The 18,008-nt window shown below is 42.7% G+C and overlaps 1 protein-coding gene across 1 annotated transcript in view; it reads right to left on the bottom strand.

Moving 5' to 3' along the window:
• Positions 1-5,467: 5,467 nt before the first annotated feature.
• Positions 5,468-18,008, bottom strand: part of atp6v1ab (ATPase H+ transporting V1 subunit Ab) — a 36,589-nt gene continuing 24,048 nt past the window's right edge. The window contains 5 exon segments of the mRNA XM_052026022.1: positions 5,468-8,558; positions 9,563-9,644; positions 9,647-9,676; positions 9,679-9,740; positions 12,559-12,653. Coding sequence (XP_051881982.1) covers positions 8,450-8,558; positions 9,563-9,644; positions 9,647-9,676; positions 9,679-9,740; positions 12,559-12,653 — 378 coding nt within the window. The 3' untranslated portion in view covers positions 5,468-8,449.

The following is an 18,008-nucleotide window of genomic DNA, read 5'->3' as shown; positions in this document are numbered from 1 at the left end:
GTTAAAATGAACCAATCAATCTCTTCTGAATGCAATGGCACAGCTCTCACTATTGGGTAAATTTTATACAACAGTCAGGAAACGAGTTGCAAACTTTCCCAAACTCCACCACTGAGTGTGGCTGCCTCAACCAGATGAATCTGCATCAGTGAAGATTTCATTTAGGATCTGAATACTGTGAAAGAGAAGGGTCCCTAATCTGTGTGCTGTAAACCAATTGATGAGCTTTGTTTTATCAATCTGATTGCCCAAGGCAAGATCAGAATCAGACTTATTCTCACTGATGTATATGAGGTGAAATTTGTTGTTTTGCGGCAACAGTACCGTGTAAAGACACAGAATTACCATAAATTACAAAAATGAATAAATAGTGCAAAAAAAAGCAATAACGAGGTTGTGTTCTTGAGTTCATGGACCATTGGGGAATTCAATGGAGGAGGGGAAGAAGCTGTTCCTGAATCATTGAGTGTGGGTCTTCAGGTGTTACCACTGATATAAACTTTCTTATTGCGACAGCAAACATGGAAAACTCAGGTTCATGAGCAGTCGGTGACCGTGTGGAGGATCAGCTGGACACTCAGGCTTGGCTAGTCAGGGCATTGAATATAAAAGTTGGGATGTTATGTTTCGATTCCGCAACTGGAAAGAGAATAAAAATGATTAAGTGAATAAATAAAAACAAGTTTCCTGTTTTGAATTCTTTTCACTGAATCGTTTCATAAGTACGGCAAATGTAAAATCGTGTGTAGTCACAGGTGGCCTCTAAGGAGTGATCACGATATCTTTTAGCACCACTTGATGTATGAAAACATAGAATGTCCACATCACCCTTGGATCCTGTGACAGTTCTGAGTTAAAGCCAATTTTCAAGGCATCCATTTAGGAAACAGCAGTCGCCAGCTATAAACAAGGACCTCATGTCTTTAATACCACATTCAGGTTCCTTGTTACTGCAGCTCTCCAAGTAACTGGAAAAACCTGGTTCTGACTTCCTGCATTGTGTGGCCAATGATGTGGTCCCCACTGATAGCCTTCAGCTGAAGTACACATAGAAATCATGTGTTCAGCATCGATGCTGCACAAATCCTCTCCTTTGTTACCCTGGGATCCTGAGATCAGGGTTTCTGTATTGAAGACATATTTATCTGACTTTCATGAAGGTCACACTCATTGTCTTCAATTTCACCCAGCAAAACCACAAACTCATGAATACCTTAGATGATTTAAGGAGCATTAAATGTTGCCTTGCTGAAGACGAGACAGATTGCACCAGACCCCTCCTCTGACTGATTCACTTTCTGCAACACACCTCTGCCATGATTATTCTCAACACTGGTGCCCCACAAGTCTGCGTCCTCAGCCCTCTACTCTACTCCCTATGCACTCATGACTGCATGGCCAGATTCTGCTCTAACTCCATCTACAGGTTTACAGATGACACCACCGTAGTGGGCCAGATCTCAAACAAAAAGACAGAGTACAGCAAGGAGATAGAGAGCCTAGTGACATGGTGTCATGACAACAACCTCTCCCTCAATGTCAGCAAAACAAAAGAGCTGGTCATTGACTTCAGGAAGTGGGATGGAGTACACACCCATGTCTGCATCAATGGTACTGAGGTGAAGATGGTTGAGAACTTCATGTTCCTAGGTGTAAACATCACCAATAATGTGTCCTGCTCCAACCACATATGCTGCGGCCAAGAAAGTGCACCAGCACCTCTACTTCCTCAGTAGGCTAAGAAAATTCGCATGTCCCCATTAACCATAACCAATTTCTACAGATGCACCATAGAAAGCATCCTATCTGGACTTGATGGACAAGTTTGCAGATGATACAAAGATAGGTGGAGGGGCAGGTAGTGCTGAGGAAGCAGGGAGTCTGCAGAAGGACTTGGACAGGTTGGGAGAATGGGCTAAGAAGTGGCAGATGGAATACAACGCAGGGAAGAGTACGTCATGCACTCTGGTAGGCGGCGGTGTAGACTACTTTCTAAACAGGGAACTAATTCAGAAATTGGAGGTGAAAAGGGACTTGGGAGTCATAGTGCAGGATTCCCTAAAGGTTAACTTGCAGGTTGAGTCGGTAGTAAGGAAGGTAAATGCAATGTCAGCATTCATTTTGAGAAAACTAGAATATAAAAGCAAGGGTGTAATGCTGAGGCGTTATAAGGCGTTGGTGTTGGTCAGACCACATGTGGAGTATTGTGAGTGATTTTGGGCCCCATATCTAAGGAAGAATGTGCTGGCATTAGAGAGTGTCCAGAGGAGATTTATGAGAATGATCCCAGGAATGACAGGGTTAACATATGAGGAGCCATTTGATGGCTCTGGACCTGTACTCTCTGGAGTTTAGAAGAATGAGGGGGCATCTCATGTTTATCAATTACAGTTTGGCGTTCAACACCATCAACCCCTCAGTACTAATCAACAAGCTTCAAAACTTGGGCCTCTGCTCCTCCCTCTGCAACTGGGTCCTCGACTTCCTTATCAGGAGACCACAGTCAGTGTGGATCGGTGGTAACATTTCCTCCTCACTGACAATCAACACAGGTGCACCTCAAGAATGTGCGCTTAGCCCACTGCTCTACTCTCTCTACACTCATGACTGTGTGGCTAGGCACAGCTCAAACACCATCTGTAAATCCACTGATGACACCACTGTTGTCGGCAGAAACTCAGATGGCGATGAGACAGTGTACAGGAGTGAGGTGGATCAGCTGGTTGAGTGGTGTTGCAACAACAGCCCCGCACTCAACGTCAGCAAGACCAAGGAATTGATTGTGGACTTCAGGAAGGGGAAGTCGGGAGAACATGCAGCAGTCTTCATTGAGGGGTCAGCGGTGGAAAGGGTGAGCAGCTTCAGGTTCCTGGGCGTCAACATCTCAGAGGATCTATCCTGGGCCCAACACACTGATGCAATCACGAAGGCAGCACACCAGCAGCTCTACTTCATTAGGAGTGAGGAGATTTGGTACGTCACCAGATTCTTACAAACCGTGAGCATCCACAATAGACAATAGGAGCAGAAGTAGACCATTCGGCCCTTTGAGTCTGCACCGCCATTTTGAGATCATGGCTGATCCTCAACAATCAATATCCTGTTCCTGCCTTGTCCCCATATCCCTTGATTCCCCTATCTATAAGAAACCTATCTAGCTCCTTCTTGAAAGTGCCCAGAGAATTGGCCTCCACTGTCCTCTGAGGCAGTGCATTCCACAAATTCACAACCCTCTGGGAGAAGAAGTTTTTCCTCACCTCTGTCCTAAATGGCCTAGCCCTTATTCTTAAATCATGCCCCCTGGTCCTGGACTTCCCCAACATCTGGAACATATTTCCTGTCTCTACCTTGTCCAATCCCTTAATAATCCTGTATGTTTCAATCAGATCCCCTCTCAATCTTCTCAATTCCAGCGTGTACAATCCCAGTCTCTCCAACCTCTCAGCATAAGACAGTCCCGACATCCCCGGAATTAACCTCGTAAACCTACGCTGCACGCCCTCTATAGCCAGGATATCCTTCCTTAACCCTGCAGACCAAAACTGTACACAATACTCCAGGAGTGGTCTCACCAGGGCCCTGTACAAATGCAAAAGAGTCTCTTTGCTTTTGTACTCAATTCCCCTTGTAATACAGGCCAACATTCCATTAGCCTTCATCACTGCCGCTGCACTTGCTCATTCACTTTCAGTGACTGATGAACAAGGACTCCTAGATCCCTTTGTATTTCCCCTTTACCTAACTCCACACCATTCAGATAATAATCCGCCTTCCTGTCCCTGCTCCCAAAGTGGATAACCTCACACTCATCCATATTAAACTTCATCTGCCAAGTATCTGCCCACTTACCCAACCTATCCAAATCACCTTGAATTCTCCTAACTTCCTCTACACATGTCGCACTGCCACCCAACTTTGGACTGGTTGCATCACTGCCTGGTATGGTGGCTCCAATGCGCAGGATCAAGAGGCTGCAGAGGGTTGTAGACTCAGCTAGCTCCATCACAGTCACAACCCTCCCTGCCACTGAGGACACCTTCAAAAGGCTGTGCCTCAAAAAGGCAGCATCCATCATTAAGGATCCTCACCATCTGGGACATGCTCTCTTCGCCTTACTACCGTCAGGGAGGAGGTACAGGAGCCTGAATATTTCAGGAGCAGCTTCTTCCTCTCCACCATCAGATTTCTGAACGATTCATGAACCCATGAACACTACCTCATTATTCCTCTTTTGCACCATTTATTTTTGTAACTTATAGTAATTTTTAATGTCTTTATATCTTGCACTGTACTGCTGCCACAAAACAAATTTCACAACTTATGACAGTGATAATAAACCTGATTCAGAAACCTACTGAATATTGAAAGACCTGGATAGAGTGGACATGATGGTTCCAGTAGTGGGAGAGCTGGGACCAGAGGGCACAGCCCCATAATGAAAGGATGTCCCTTTAGAACTGAGATGAGGAGGAATTTCTTTAGCCAGAGGGTGGTGAATTTGTGGAATACATTGCCACAGACGGCTGTGGAGCCAAGTCACTGGTATATTTAAAGCAGAGATTGATAGGTTCTTGATTAGAACGGTGTCAAAAGTTACAGGGAGGAGAATGGGGTTGAGAGGGAAAATTAAATGAGCCACGGTCCAATGGTGGAGCAGACTCAATGGGCTGAATGGCCCAATTCTCTTCCTATGTTTTATCCAGATGCATCACAGTTTGGTGTATCAACTGCTCTGCCCAAGATTGAAAGAAAGTTTAGAGTTGTGGACATAGCTCAGACCATCATGGAAACCAGCCTCCCTTCCATTGATTCTGTCTACACTTCCCACTGTCTTGGAAAATCTGCCAACATAATCAAAGACCCAAGCCCCCCTCTCATCAGGCAGAAGATACAAAAGCTTGAAAACACGTACCACCGGACTCAAGGACAGCTTCTACCCCTTCTGATACAAGAATCTTGAATGGACCTCTTGTGCAATAAAGATGAACCCTTGATCACTCAGTCTAGCTCATCATGGCCCTTGCACTTTACCTACCTGTAGCGCACTCTCTGTAACTGTAACACTACATTCTGCATTGTTATTGCTTTTGCACTACCTCAATGTACTGATGTTTCGGAATGATCTGCAAGGACGGCATGCAAAACTAAGTTTTTCACTGTATCTTGGTACACGTGACAATAATAAACCAACAATCAAGCCCAACCTTTCCTCTCCCAGGGCTGGCTAGCCAACATTGCTGTAAACCAGTCCCTCATACATAATGGAATGCTCCAGAAATAGCTGCAAAATCACTGGGCATCGAGCAACCAATCAAATGAAACCACACCTCTCTGCACTGGTTTCTCAGATCTGTCTCCATGGATTATATTCTCATGTTACTAGCAGAAGACTCCATTTCAATACCTTTGACAGTTTTCTTATTAATTGCAAGAAAGGCCCAGGGCACTTAAAACAAATCACTACTGATCACGGAACACCATTACAACTTTATTTAGTTTATAATTTTTTTTAACAATTTTGCACAATGACTAAATTTTAAAAACGTAACCATCCTGTGCACAGAGAGATCATTTCCTGAACAGTGAATTGAAAAAAATACAATTATTGCCTTACATTAATCACTATGTATAATTTAATCACCACTTTAAATTCCAAATATACTCTTATATCTGATACAGCAATAATTAATGACACCCACATCACTGCTATTTGCTGCATTACATTTCTGACATGAAGTGGAGGGGGAATGAGTGAAGTGCAGCGACTGTCTGTTTTCATACAGGCATTTCCTGCTTACAAAAATCATGTTATTTGAGGAAACCACCTTGTCTGCTCCGGGTGTGCAGAATGTTCTTCATTTGCCACAGATATTCATCATTTGCACTTGATTTTCCTCTTTAGTCAAAGATCCAACATTCCAGGCGCAAGCAAGCAGAGGTCAGACAGATTTCCACTGCCCTGATTCCTTTCAGCAATTTCACAGTGAAAATGTTAAATAATCTTTAGAAAGCTAAGGGCCAAATCCAAAGTTATTGGCAACATGGACTTTACTTCCTTTCCTTGGACAAGATGAACTGCAGACATTTCCATGGACAATTCACCAATGAGTACGCAGCTGAAACTGATCTTGCTGGCTTCTTTAAACCAAGTTTAAACAAAAATGTAGACTACATTCTAAGTTTTATGATGAGTATTACACAGTTAAAAAACTTTCAAAATAGGTTCTAAGGAAATTTGTTTAATTATTTTGAAAAATACAAATTAGTTGTCAAAACTGGACTGAAAATAATTAAATTGACAATTCTCACATTGCTTCCCAACGGTAGATTTATAGAAACAAATTAGTTTATTGAACTGGCATGAGCTTTAATACATGGCAATGTGTTACATTTTCATAGATCACTAAATACTTCCATATAAATCATCGTAATCTCTTGCTAACCTTGTATGGGAGTATGGGACTTCAGGATATTAAACTATTAATTTAACATGGACTGAAACTATTTAGCTCACTAGCATTAACTCAGTGATATTTTCCCCTCTAAACTCTGCTCACTGTTCTCAACTCCAGGAGGAATGCTCTAACCTGACTTTCATGCACCATCTTTTGCTCTATTGCTTCATATTTAGAAATATCTTACACAAGCACTTAAGGCAAGCTCCTTTCACCAATCAGAACTTTGACAACTGTCAGAGAGCATAATGAACGGTTACAAATGTTAGATAACAGTTGAGCAAGCACACAATCCTTCTACCAGGCACATAAGCAATGAGATAATCTAATCTTTTCAATAACATTGCACTGTTATTTCCAAAATAATACATCCTACCATAGGATTAGAGATCCAGTAACAATACCAGCAGACAAGAAACCAACAAGCTACCCCTAAAATATAGTGTTTAAGTCACAGACCAGTCACACATCATGAATCAAAATTAACTTGTGCAATGAGAAAATGTTATCCATCAGTTAAAATTCTTGGCAAAGAGCCATGCTTCTGGGAGATGCAACTGAAAGATTCCGATGGTAGTCAAATAAAATAAAACTTAAGCAGAGTTACTCAAGAACACAGGTAGAAGCAGCAACACTAACCCAATTTGAACAGGTTACGCTGGCAGGTACATTGTACCATGCACCAAAAGCTCATTCCATAATTCCTCCTCAAATCTGCTTTTCCGGTTTGAAAAGCTTGTCTCACCAAGATAACCTTGGCCTCACTGTATTCCTAACATACACTGCCAATTTTCTCTCTGACTTTGTTTTCTGGCTCACATCTTTGAATTTTACACAACCCAACAGATTTGGGAATGGAAAATATTCAATTGTACATTTTATTGCCCTAATTCCATATCTTAACCTGGTATTCCATACAGATGGCTTTCTAAAACCTCCTTTGCCAAATAACAGCCACAATCCAAAACCTAGAGCCGACCTGCTGTAATGTCAGCTTAGTATTAGACTTTTCCATACAGTTAGAAGTGCTTTCTATTGAAAACCTCCAAGAATGTCAAAGGCCACTGAGTTTTCTATAGAAAGCAGTCTGAATTTCACAAGGAATCAGATTCTGAAAGCTCAATGTGCACTATAAATGGAGCTAGAGCTAGGACAGATTGCCAAACCCCATGCTTCATATAAAATTCTATGAAAAGGATGCAAAGCTTAAATTACCAAGGACCAACACTTAGCCTTCAGTTGTTTAATTTGCAGGACAAGATATCTTTGGTTCTGCATTTAGGGTCTCAAACAGGCTTGCATACAGAGTTGGTTCCTTTGGGCAATAATGGAAAATCTAACAAGGCTATATTTTCTATGCATCTCTTTAACACCAGTTGACAGTGATGCTGGAAATGGAGCTGGTAGACCTGCTTGCTATTACTGAACTTCCCCTTTCCCCATAGCTTCACTCAGGCAAAAAGTCACAAGAGACTTCCTCACACATTGAGGATTGTTTCACAAACTGAAGTACTTCATGCCAAAACAGTTAATTCCAAATGTTTTAATTTCAGCCAACAAGACTTCAAGGCAAGATTAAAGCTTTATGACTGCAATAGTGCAGATAACAATTCTGAATATGTACAAAAGCTGAATATAATATGGACACCTTACAGCTCATATGCCAGTGGCTTAAAAAATAAGGAGAGGTGGTCACACTTGCAGTGGTTTAAAAGTGAACTGGACTTGTGATTTACAAAAAAAAATCAAAAGCATACAATACCAGTTATGGCAGAGACAGAATACTGATACGTGTTTCACTACTGGTAAGCAGACCCCACACTTGTACAAACATCCAGAATAAACTATATCAAAGGTTGACTGAACGATGAGTTAATAACCAGACATTGAACACAACATGTTAAATGTAGAAAAGGAATGCAAGGAAACAAAAAAAAACATAAATACTGGGGAAAAACAGGTTTTGTTTCAAGTATTCTCAGAGAAAACCCATTTTAATCTTCTAGACTACGGAATGCAGTTTGCATGTCTTCAAAAAGTTGTATGTAGTCTGCCTTGATTTTTGCCTCTCCATCTTTCACTGGGTCCTGGAAGAAAAGATTACTCACATCAATAAATAATTTTGATAATGAAAGATACCATTGCATTGTAAGCAGCAAGTTGCAGGTGAAATCATGCTTCATGTTCAATTGTTTAACTTTGGGGCTCAATTGTGAATGCACCCTAAAACTGCAAATTCTTTCTCCAAAACAGGGTGTGGTGACATAGTGGCTAGGTTACTGGTCTGGTATTGGAGGCCTGAACTGTTGATCTAGAGGTGAGTTTGAATCACAATAGTGCAGTAGGGAATATAAATTTATGTTGTTAACTAATTTTGGGATAAAAAGTCAGCATCGTCGAATGATGAACTCGTTTTTGCAACAATCAATGTCCTTCCTTACCAGAATCTGTGATGTCAGGACAGAGTTGCCACAGTATCATACGGTACAGGATTTCCCATATCCAAAAGGCGAGCCACCTGTCACACTTGACTTGGTACAGAACGTCAATTATCCTGTATATACAGAGGTCAAGGGCAAGGCCAGGAGTCTCTAGCACAGACAACTCCTTAAAAGAGCATTGTGGAAATCACCTCTCCCACCACCTTGCTGCCTATCCAGTTCCCAGATCTCAACTGATGTCAGGCACAACTTAGTCAGATCTTTCACTGGCACCAACTGTAATTTCAAAGAACTTTTTTTAAAGACCCATTAAAGGCAAAATGGGCTGCAAGATTCTTTAAATGACCGTCCCTGCCCTGGCCTTCCTCCCTGATGAGACAAGTACATATAAATAAACTTGAGGGATACCCAGCAAGAAATGATGATGCGAAGTACACTGGTTTTTGAGACTGGTCAAGGAGACAATGTGTCCATCTCCTTGGCTCTGGGGATTTGAAAGGTTTGCCTGCTGAGATTAAAGTGTGAACAAATAGCTTTTTGAAAAATAGCTTATATATATTTTCCCCAGTATTGGCTTTTAGATGTAATGGTCGGATCAGAAATGGCTAACCAGCAGACCTTATACAAGCAAAGGTGATAACTGATGGAAACCACATTTATTTTCACTGGTTACCTTGAATTTCAATGGAGCTCAGCCTGTACAGAATCTCCCCCATGTGCTCACGGATAATTGACCATGTGAGCTTGTATCACTTTGTGCCGTCGACTCCACTGCATGACAGCCATATCATAGAAGCCAATCATATTTGACAGCATACCGACAGTTTTATAGAAAGGACAAAAGCTTGCAGAGGGCAGGGGAAAACAAAAAAAAACTTTGTAATGATCCAGCATCAACAATCTTAATAGCTACTTCCAAACTTATGTTTTGGTAATTCTGTCATAAGAATAGAGAAGCAGGATTCAGCTATTTGATGCTTGCACATGACCAATCTTTACTTCAGTGCCAATTATACCAACCCCATAACCCTTAGTTCCCTCAATATCCAAAAATCTATCAATGTGTCTTGAATATATGCAGAGACTGAGCCCCACAGCCCCCTTGAGTGGAGTATTTCAAAGATTCACACATATATAGGTGAAGAAATTTCTCATTTCAGTCCTGAACCGGCTGACCATTTATTTGAGACAGTGACCCATTTCTGGTCACACCAGCCAGGAAAACAGCATCCCTGCATCTCCGTCAAGGCCCATACAAATTTTGGACGTTTGAATGAAATCACCTGTGCTGGCCTTGTGCTCCTCCCCTCCCTTTTTATTCTGGCTTCTGCCCTCTTCCTTTCCAGTCCTGATGAAGGGTCTCGGCCTGAAATGTCGACTGTTTATTTCCCTCCATAGATGCTGCCTGACCTGCTGAGTTCCTCCAGCATTTTTGTGATAGTCTGTAGCTCACCCATTTCTCCCCTTGTTAAACAGCAGAGCTACATTTATTACCTTCCAAATCAGTAAACAAATCAAGCTAAGACCATAAATATCACTCTAGAAGGCCAACTCCAAACTTTTCTACACCAGGAGCAATCTTCTCCCCAACACCCTTACTCACTTCCTATAATAAAAGCAGCAGCAAATCAAGCACTTCATTGTCCAAGATCATAGCTTCAGCTGTCATCCACACCAGCTGTCCTTCACTCAATCCCTTGTACGCCATACTCAACCATTACCCCAACTTCCATCACAACCCAAGAAGCAAATTTAACATGACTAATTCCTACAATTCCATCCCATCAAGATCCTGTCCATTCGTCCTTCCTCCCACAGCCGTTCCTCACTGAAACCCTCCCCCCACCCTCAAAATGGGAGAAATTCCCATATCCATCTCATTAAATTCATGCAACTTGAATGGTCATAACAGACAATCATGAGAATTCCAGTAAATTGGTTACACCATTAAGAACTTTGACTTACTTCTTCTCTCCAAGACTAGACAGGATGATTGTCTATAATTTCAAGGAAATAATTCTCTAAATGTGAGGCGAGGTAAAGAGGAGAAAGAACTCTCCATACTAAGTGCCACAGCAGCATTCACAAACACAACAACCACCACCTGGTTACTAGCTGGAAAAACCAGCACTGTACTTGCACAGCCTTCCTTTTAACATAGAGTTATACAGCATGGAAGCAGACCCTTTGGCCCAACTTGTCTATGATGTCTAAGGTGTCTTCCTGAACTATTCTCATATGCCTGCGTTTGGCCCATACCCTCGAGACCTTTCCCTATCCATGTACCTGCCCAAATGGCTTTTAAACATTGTAATTGTACCTGCCTACATTGTTTCCTCTGGCAGTTCATTCTGGATACCCACCATCCTCCGTGATGAACTTGCCTCAGGTCCCCTTTAAATCTTGCCCCTCTCAGCTTAAACTGTGCCCTCTAGTTTTAGACTCCCCCACCCTGGGAAAAAGACTGTCAATCCATCTCATCTATGCCCCTCATGATTTTATGAAAACCCCATACGATCATCCATCTGCTTTTTCACTCCAGGGAAAACATTCCCACCTATCCTTACAAGTCAAGCCCTCCAGTTCCAGCAACATCCTTGGGAATCTTTCTGTACCCTTCAGCTTAATCACATCCTTCTGTAGTATGACAGCCACAATATTCCAGGTGCAGCCTCACCAAGTTCTTCTAAAGTTGTAACATGATGTCCAACATCTTGTACCAAAAGCCTCATCTGATGAAGGCAAGTGTGCCAAAAACCTTCAACACCTTGTCTACCTGTGTTGCTGCATTCAGGGAATCATGTACTTGCAGCCCCAGTTCTGTGTTCTACAGCACTCCCCAGGGCCCTGTCATTTACTGTGCATGGCCTGCCCTGGTTTAACTTTCCAAAATAAATCACTTCACACATTCCATCTGCCATTCCTTGGTCCACTTCCCCAGTTGTAACCTTGGACAACCTACTTCACTATCGACCACACTGCCAATTTTGGCATCATCATCACACTCACTAACATGGTGGTGACACTCATTGCAATTCCAGGTATTACCAACTTTTCAGTCCTCTCCTCCAAACACACCATATCAATCCCCAGACATCTGCCTCTGACAATAACATTGAATAACTAGTTATGTGACCCTCCACATACATCATTGTTCACTAAAGAGTTATCCTTGCAATCATTCAAGATCGTTTGAGGGACTACAGAGGGAAACTATACAACTTTTCCAGTATATTAAACTATCCAGCAAGTGCCTTCGATAGCACTGGAAAAAATCTTCTATAGTCCAAAGCAGAAACCCATCTTTCATCACTACTAATCACTTCAACTGTACAGAGAGACAATATGCTGCAACTGATTACTAAATGCCATTAAGTAATTTTTTTTAAACAGTAATAACAGAAAATGCTGAAAACACTCAGGTCAGGCAGCATCTTGGAGAGAAGAGTTAATATTTCAGTTCTCAGACAGATAAAGTAACAGTCAACCGAAATATTAACTCAGCTTCATCCTCCAGACATCCTGCTTCACCTAAATTTTTTATTTAGGGCATTTCACTTTTGTACTGCATGATAAACACAGGAGATATTCTCAATTCAAACTAGACTCAAGGGATGACATCATGCACTTGTTGGGACTGGGAAAACACAGGAAACATTTACCGGTCATAGGGAGTGTATCCATTCTGTTGTAGGAAATCGTCCTTTATCAACTTTGCCACCTCCAGTGTTATTTTATCTGTCTCTGCCAGAGATGCCTGCACAAGAATTTAGACATTTGAAATGATCAGCTAAAACCCAGAAAAAATCTGGCATCATCCCTTCAAATCAGGAGCCAAATATTTTAGTTTCATTTATAACATGTACTGTAAAATGAAACAAAATTAAAATTTTGCCAGGTAAAAATAATTGTCTGGTCACCTTAAAATAAACTAAAAGAAATTGCTTAAAATATAAAGCTGACTTTCCCACTGCATAGAGTACAAAACTTCAGAAGTCTCTCAGAATCCAAAGCCTTTTTCATCCCATGAAATAGAAAGAGATGAAGCAGCCTTAGACCATAAGACATAGGAGCAGAATTAGGCCATTCGGCCCATTGAGTCTGCTCCACCTTTCTGATTTAAATTTCCCCTCTTAACCCCATTCTCCTGCCTTCTCCCCATAACCTTTGACAGCCTTACTAATCAAGAACCCATCAATCTCCGCTTTAAATACACTCCTTATAGCACAACCACTTCAGAGGAGATGATAGCTCAGTTGATTCAATTAACATTTGGATCACAACTGAGAACAGTTTCTATCTGACTTTAAAATTAAAAATAAATTCAAAATTCACCTCAAATTCTCAGCTACTTTTGGGCTAAAACGATTGAATACAATCACCATTCCAATTCATTTCCATGTGTATTGCTCACATCTCACTAACTTCCACTGTGCAGAATAGCAATGTGGTAGTGAAAGGTGACTTTATAACTTGGGAGACAGGCAGCATTCTCTACAGCAAGAATGAGAGCCAAGAGGGTGTACTGCCTATACCAGTGCTAGATCAAGGGATATCCCATTATGGCACATGAGTGAGCTTCACCTTGCAGGAGTTGGACTTGGAGCAGGAGATTTGAAGAGATGCAAGTCTCTGTGCTTGGGAGTTTCACCTTGCAGGAGTCTAAAAGAAGCACATTTGCAAGTTGTTAATACCTTGGTTGGCTCACTGGCTAGTTAACAGCAGCCAATAAAAAGTAGTAAGGGTCAAGCAGAGTGGCCACTTTGGAGCAGCCATCATGTGAGTGGGGAGCTGAGGCTTTGGTGAGAAGAGGTGGAGGCTAAGGAGTTGGCGACTTGGAGTGAGAGCAGGAGATTTGAAAAGAAGCGAGTCTCCTTGGTTGCTTGAGAGTTTCACTGCAGGGAGTTAAGAGGCAAGTCAGCTAATTGTTAGTTAACAGGTGATTGGCTAATTAGCAGCAGCTAATAAAAAGTTAGGGTCAAGCGGAGTGACTACCAACCTGTGAATACCAGGCTTCAGTGAGGAGGGTGAGCGACACTAAGGTAAGGTGACGTTCTTATTCATTTTTTCCTGTCTTTATTTTCCCTCAAAGATTTTAGTCATGGCAGGTGAGCTCAGACCTGTGTCATGCTCCTCCTGTGCAATGTGGGAACTCAGGGAGGCTGCCGGTGTCCCTGATGCCCACGTGTGCAGGAAGTGTGTCCAGCTGCAGCTCCTGACAGACTGCATGATGGCACTGGAGCTGCGCATGGATTCATCTTGGAGCATCTGTGATTCTGAGAATGTTGTGGACAGCACGTTTAGTGAGCTGGTCACACCGCAGTGTAAAGGCCTAGGGAAAGATAGGGAATGAGTGACCAACAGGCAGAGCAGTAGCAGGAAGGTAGTGCAGGAGTCCCCTGCGGTCATCTCCTTCAAACAGATAGACCGCTTTGATACTGTTGGGGGAGATGGGTCATCAGGGGAAGGCAGCAGTAGCCAGGATCATGGCCCCATGAGTGGCTCTACTGCACCAGAGGGCAGGGAAAAGTGGCAGAGCTCCAGTGGTCGGGGATTCCATGGTAAGGGGAATAGACAGGAGCTTCTGTGGCCACAAATGGGACTCTTGGTTGGCGTTGCCTCCCAGGTGCAAGGGTCAGGGATGTTTCAGAACAGCTGCAGGGCATTCTGGAAGGGGAGGGTGAACGGCCAGTTGTTGTGGTGCATGTAGGTAACCAACATAAAGGAAAAAAAGTGGGATGAGGTCCACAAACTGAATTAAAGGAGCTAGGAGATGGATTTAAAACTAGACCTCAAAAGGTAATAATCTCAAATGAATAATAACCTGTGCCACATGCTGGTCAGTAGGAATAGAAGCATAGTTAGGATGAATATGTGGCTTGAGGCAGTGGTGCAGAGGGAGGGTTTCAGATTCCTGGGGCATTGGAACCAGTTCTGGAGGAGGTGGGACCAGTTACAAACTGGACGGTCTACATCTGGGCAGGACCGGGATCAATGTCCCAGGGGGGATTGTTTGCTAGTGCTGTTGGGGAGGGTTTAAACTAATATGGCAGGGGGATGGGAATCCGTGCAGAAAGACAGAGCGAAGCAAAGCAGAGACCGCAGCAAAAGTTAGAAAAGAGAGAAGTAAGAGTACAGAAAAGTCAAACACAAAGGACAAAGGTTACTAGATTCTGAAAGGACAATGAGTGTAAGGGCACTTCATCTGAATGCCCATAGTATTCAAAACCGGGTCAGTGAACTAGTGGCACAAATCAGTACAAAGGGGTATGATTTAGTGGCCATTACAGAATGTGGTTGCAGGGTGGAGATGAGTGGGAATTAAATATCCAGGGGTATCAGGTAATACAGGGAGGATAGGCAGGAAGGCGGGGTAGTGCTCTGAAGGATGAGATCAGGGCAATAGTGAAAGACGATACAAGGTCTAAGGAGCAGAATGTTGAGTCCATCTGTGTAGGAGATTAGGAAAAGGGGAGAGAGGAGAATTGTCTATAGGCCACCGAATAATAACATTACAGTGGCACAGGCAATAAACCAAGAATATTTGATGCATGTAAGAATGGAACGGCAGTCGTCATTGGGGACTTTAACTTGCACATAGATTGGGAGAATCAGGTTGGTCGAGGCAGTCTTGAGGAGGACTTCATGGAATGTATCTGTGATAGCTTTCCTGAACAGCATGTTAGTGAACCTACAAGGGAAAATGCTGTCTTAGATCTGGTCTTGTGCAATGAGACAGGTAAAATTAACAATCTTTAGTTAAGGATCCTATGGGAAAGATAGATCATAGTATGACTGAATTTCTCATACAAATGGAGGGTGCAACAGTTTGATCTAAAACCAATGTATCATGCCTAATCAAGGGAGACTACAATGGGATGAGTTGGCTAGTGTAGACTGGAAACACAGGCTATATGGTGGGACAGTGGAGGAACAGTGGAAGACTTTCAAAAGGTTTTTTCATGGTGCTCAACAGAAGTATGTTCCAGTTAAAAGCAAGGACAGTAAGGGTGGGGAGAGCCAGCCTTGGATAACTAAGGAAATAAAAGGCATCAAGCTAAAAGCTCATGCATACAAAGTCGCCAAGAGTAGTAGGAAACTGGAAGATTGGGAAAACTTTAAAAAGCAACAAAGAACCACTGAGCAAGCAAAGGGAAGATACATTATGGAATTAAATTATCACAACATGAAAACAGATGGTAAAAGTTTTTATTATATAAAGTGGAAAAGGGTGGCTAAAGTAAACGTAGGTCCCTTGGAAGATGAGGAGGAATTAATATTGGGTAATGTGGAAATGGCCAAGGCCTTGAACGACATTTTGTGTCGGTCTTCACAGTGGAGGACACGTCTAACATGCCAGATAGTGATGTTATGGATGCGATCGGAGGTGAGGACCTCTATACAATCGCTGTCACTGAAGAGGTAGTGATGAGCAAACTAGCGGACCTAAAGGTAGACAAGTCCCCTGGTCCTGATGGGATACATACCAGGGTACTGAAAGAAACAGCGGAAGTTATAGTAGAGGCATTTGTGACAATTTACTAAAATTCTCTGGGCAGGTCCTGGCGGATTGAAAGACAGCAAATGTCACGCCACTGTTTAAAAAAAGGATGGGCAAAAGGCAGGTAACTGTAGGCCAGTTAGCTTAATGTCTAGTCGGGAAAATGCTTGAAGCTGTCATTAAGGAAGAAATAGTGAGACATCTGGATAGAAGTGGTTCCATCAGGCAGATGCGGCATGGATTCAGGAAGGGCAGGTCCTGTTTTACAAACTTATTGGAGTTCTTTGAAGGTATAATGAGTGCAGTGGATAGAGGGGAACAGGTGGATGTTGTATACTTGGATATCCAGAAGGCGTTCGATAAGGTGCCTCATAAGACTTATCCATAAGATAATGATGCATGGAATTGGGGGTAATGTATTAGCATGGATAGAGGATTGGTTAACCAATGGAAGGCAGAGAGTCGGGTGTTTCTCTGGATGGCAATCGGTGGTGAGCAGGGTGCCTCAGGGGTCTGTGTTGGGCCCGCAAATGTTCACGATATACATTAACGATTTGGAAGAGCGGACTGAGTGTAGCGTATCCAAGTTTACCAATGACATTAAATTGAGTGGAAAAGCAAATTGCGCAGAGGATGTGGAGAGTCTGCAGAGAGATATAGATAGGTTAAGTGAGTGGGCAAGGGTCTTGGCAGATGGAGCGCAATGTTGGTAAATGCAAGGTCATCCACTTTGGAAGGAAAAATAGAAGATCAGATTATTATTTAAACGGGGAAAGATTGCAGCATGCTGTTGTGCTGAGGGACTTGGGAGTACTTGGGCATGAATTGCAAAAGGTTGGCTTTCAGGTGCAACAGGTTATCAAGAAGGCAAATGGAAATGTTGGCCATTGCTAGAGGGACTGACTTTAAGAGCAGGGAGGTTATGCTGCAACTGTACAGGGTACTGGTGAGGCCGCACCTGAAGTACTGTGTGCAGTTCTGGTCTCCTCACTTGAGGAAAGATATACTGGCTTTGGAGGTGGTGTAGAGGAGGTTCACCAGGTTGATTCTGGAGATGAGGGGATTAGTTTATGAGGAGAGATTGAGTCACCTGGGACTATACTCGCTGGAATTCAGAAGAATGAGAGGGAATCTTATAAAAACATGAAATTATAAAATATAGATAAGATAGAAGCAGGAAGGTTGATTCCACTGACAGGAGAGACCAGAACTAGTGGACATAGCCTCAAGATTCAGGGGAGTAGATTTAGGACAAAGATGGGGAGGAACTGCCTTTCCCAGAGTGGTGAATCATTGGAATTCTCTGCCCAGGGAAGCAGTAGAGGCTACCTCAAATATATTTAAGACACAGTTAGATAGATTTTTGCGTAGTCGGGGAATTAAAGGTTATGGGGAAAGGGCAGGTCGGTGGAGCTGAGTCCACGGCCAGATCAGCCACGATCTTATTGAATGGGGGAGAAGGCTCGACGGGCGAGATTGGCTACTCCTGCTCCTATTTCTTATGGTGGGGAGAGACTTGTAAAGCAAGTTGTTGTAGTGCATTTTGAAATGCATGACTTGAGGAGAAGGACAAATCCTGTGTTTCAGGGGTTAGTCTCTACTTTAAAAAGC

The sequence above is a fragment of the Pristis pectinata genome, chromosome 11, assembly GCF_009764475.1.
Source record: "Pristis pectinata isolate sPriPec2 chromosome 11, sPriPec2.1.pri, whole genome shotgun sequence".
NCBI classification, from domain to species: Eukaryota; Metazoa; Chordata; class Chondrichthyes; order Rhinopristiformes; family Pristidae; genus Pristis; species Pristis pectinata.
This window is presented reverse-complemented; position numbering and strand designations above follow the sequence as displayed.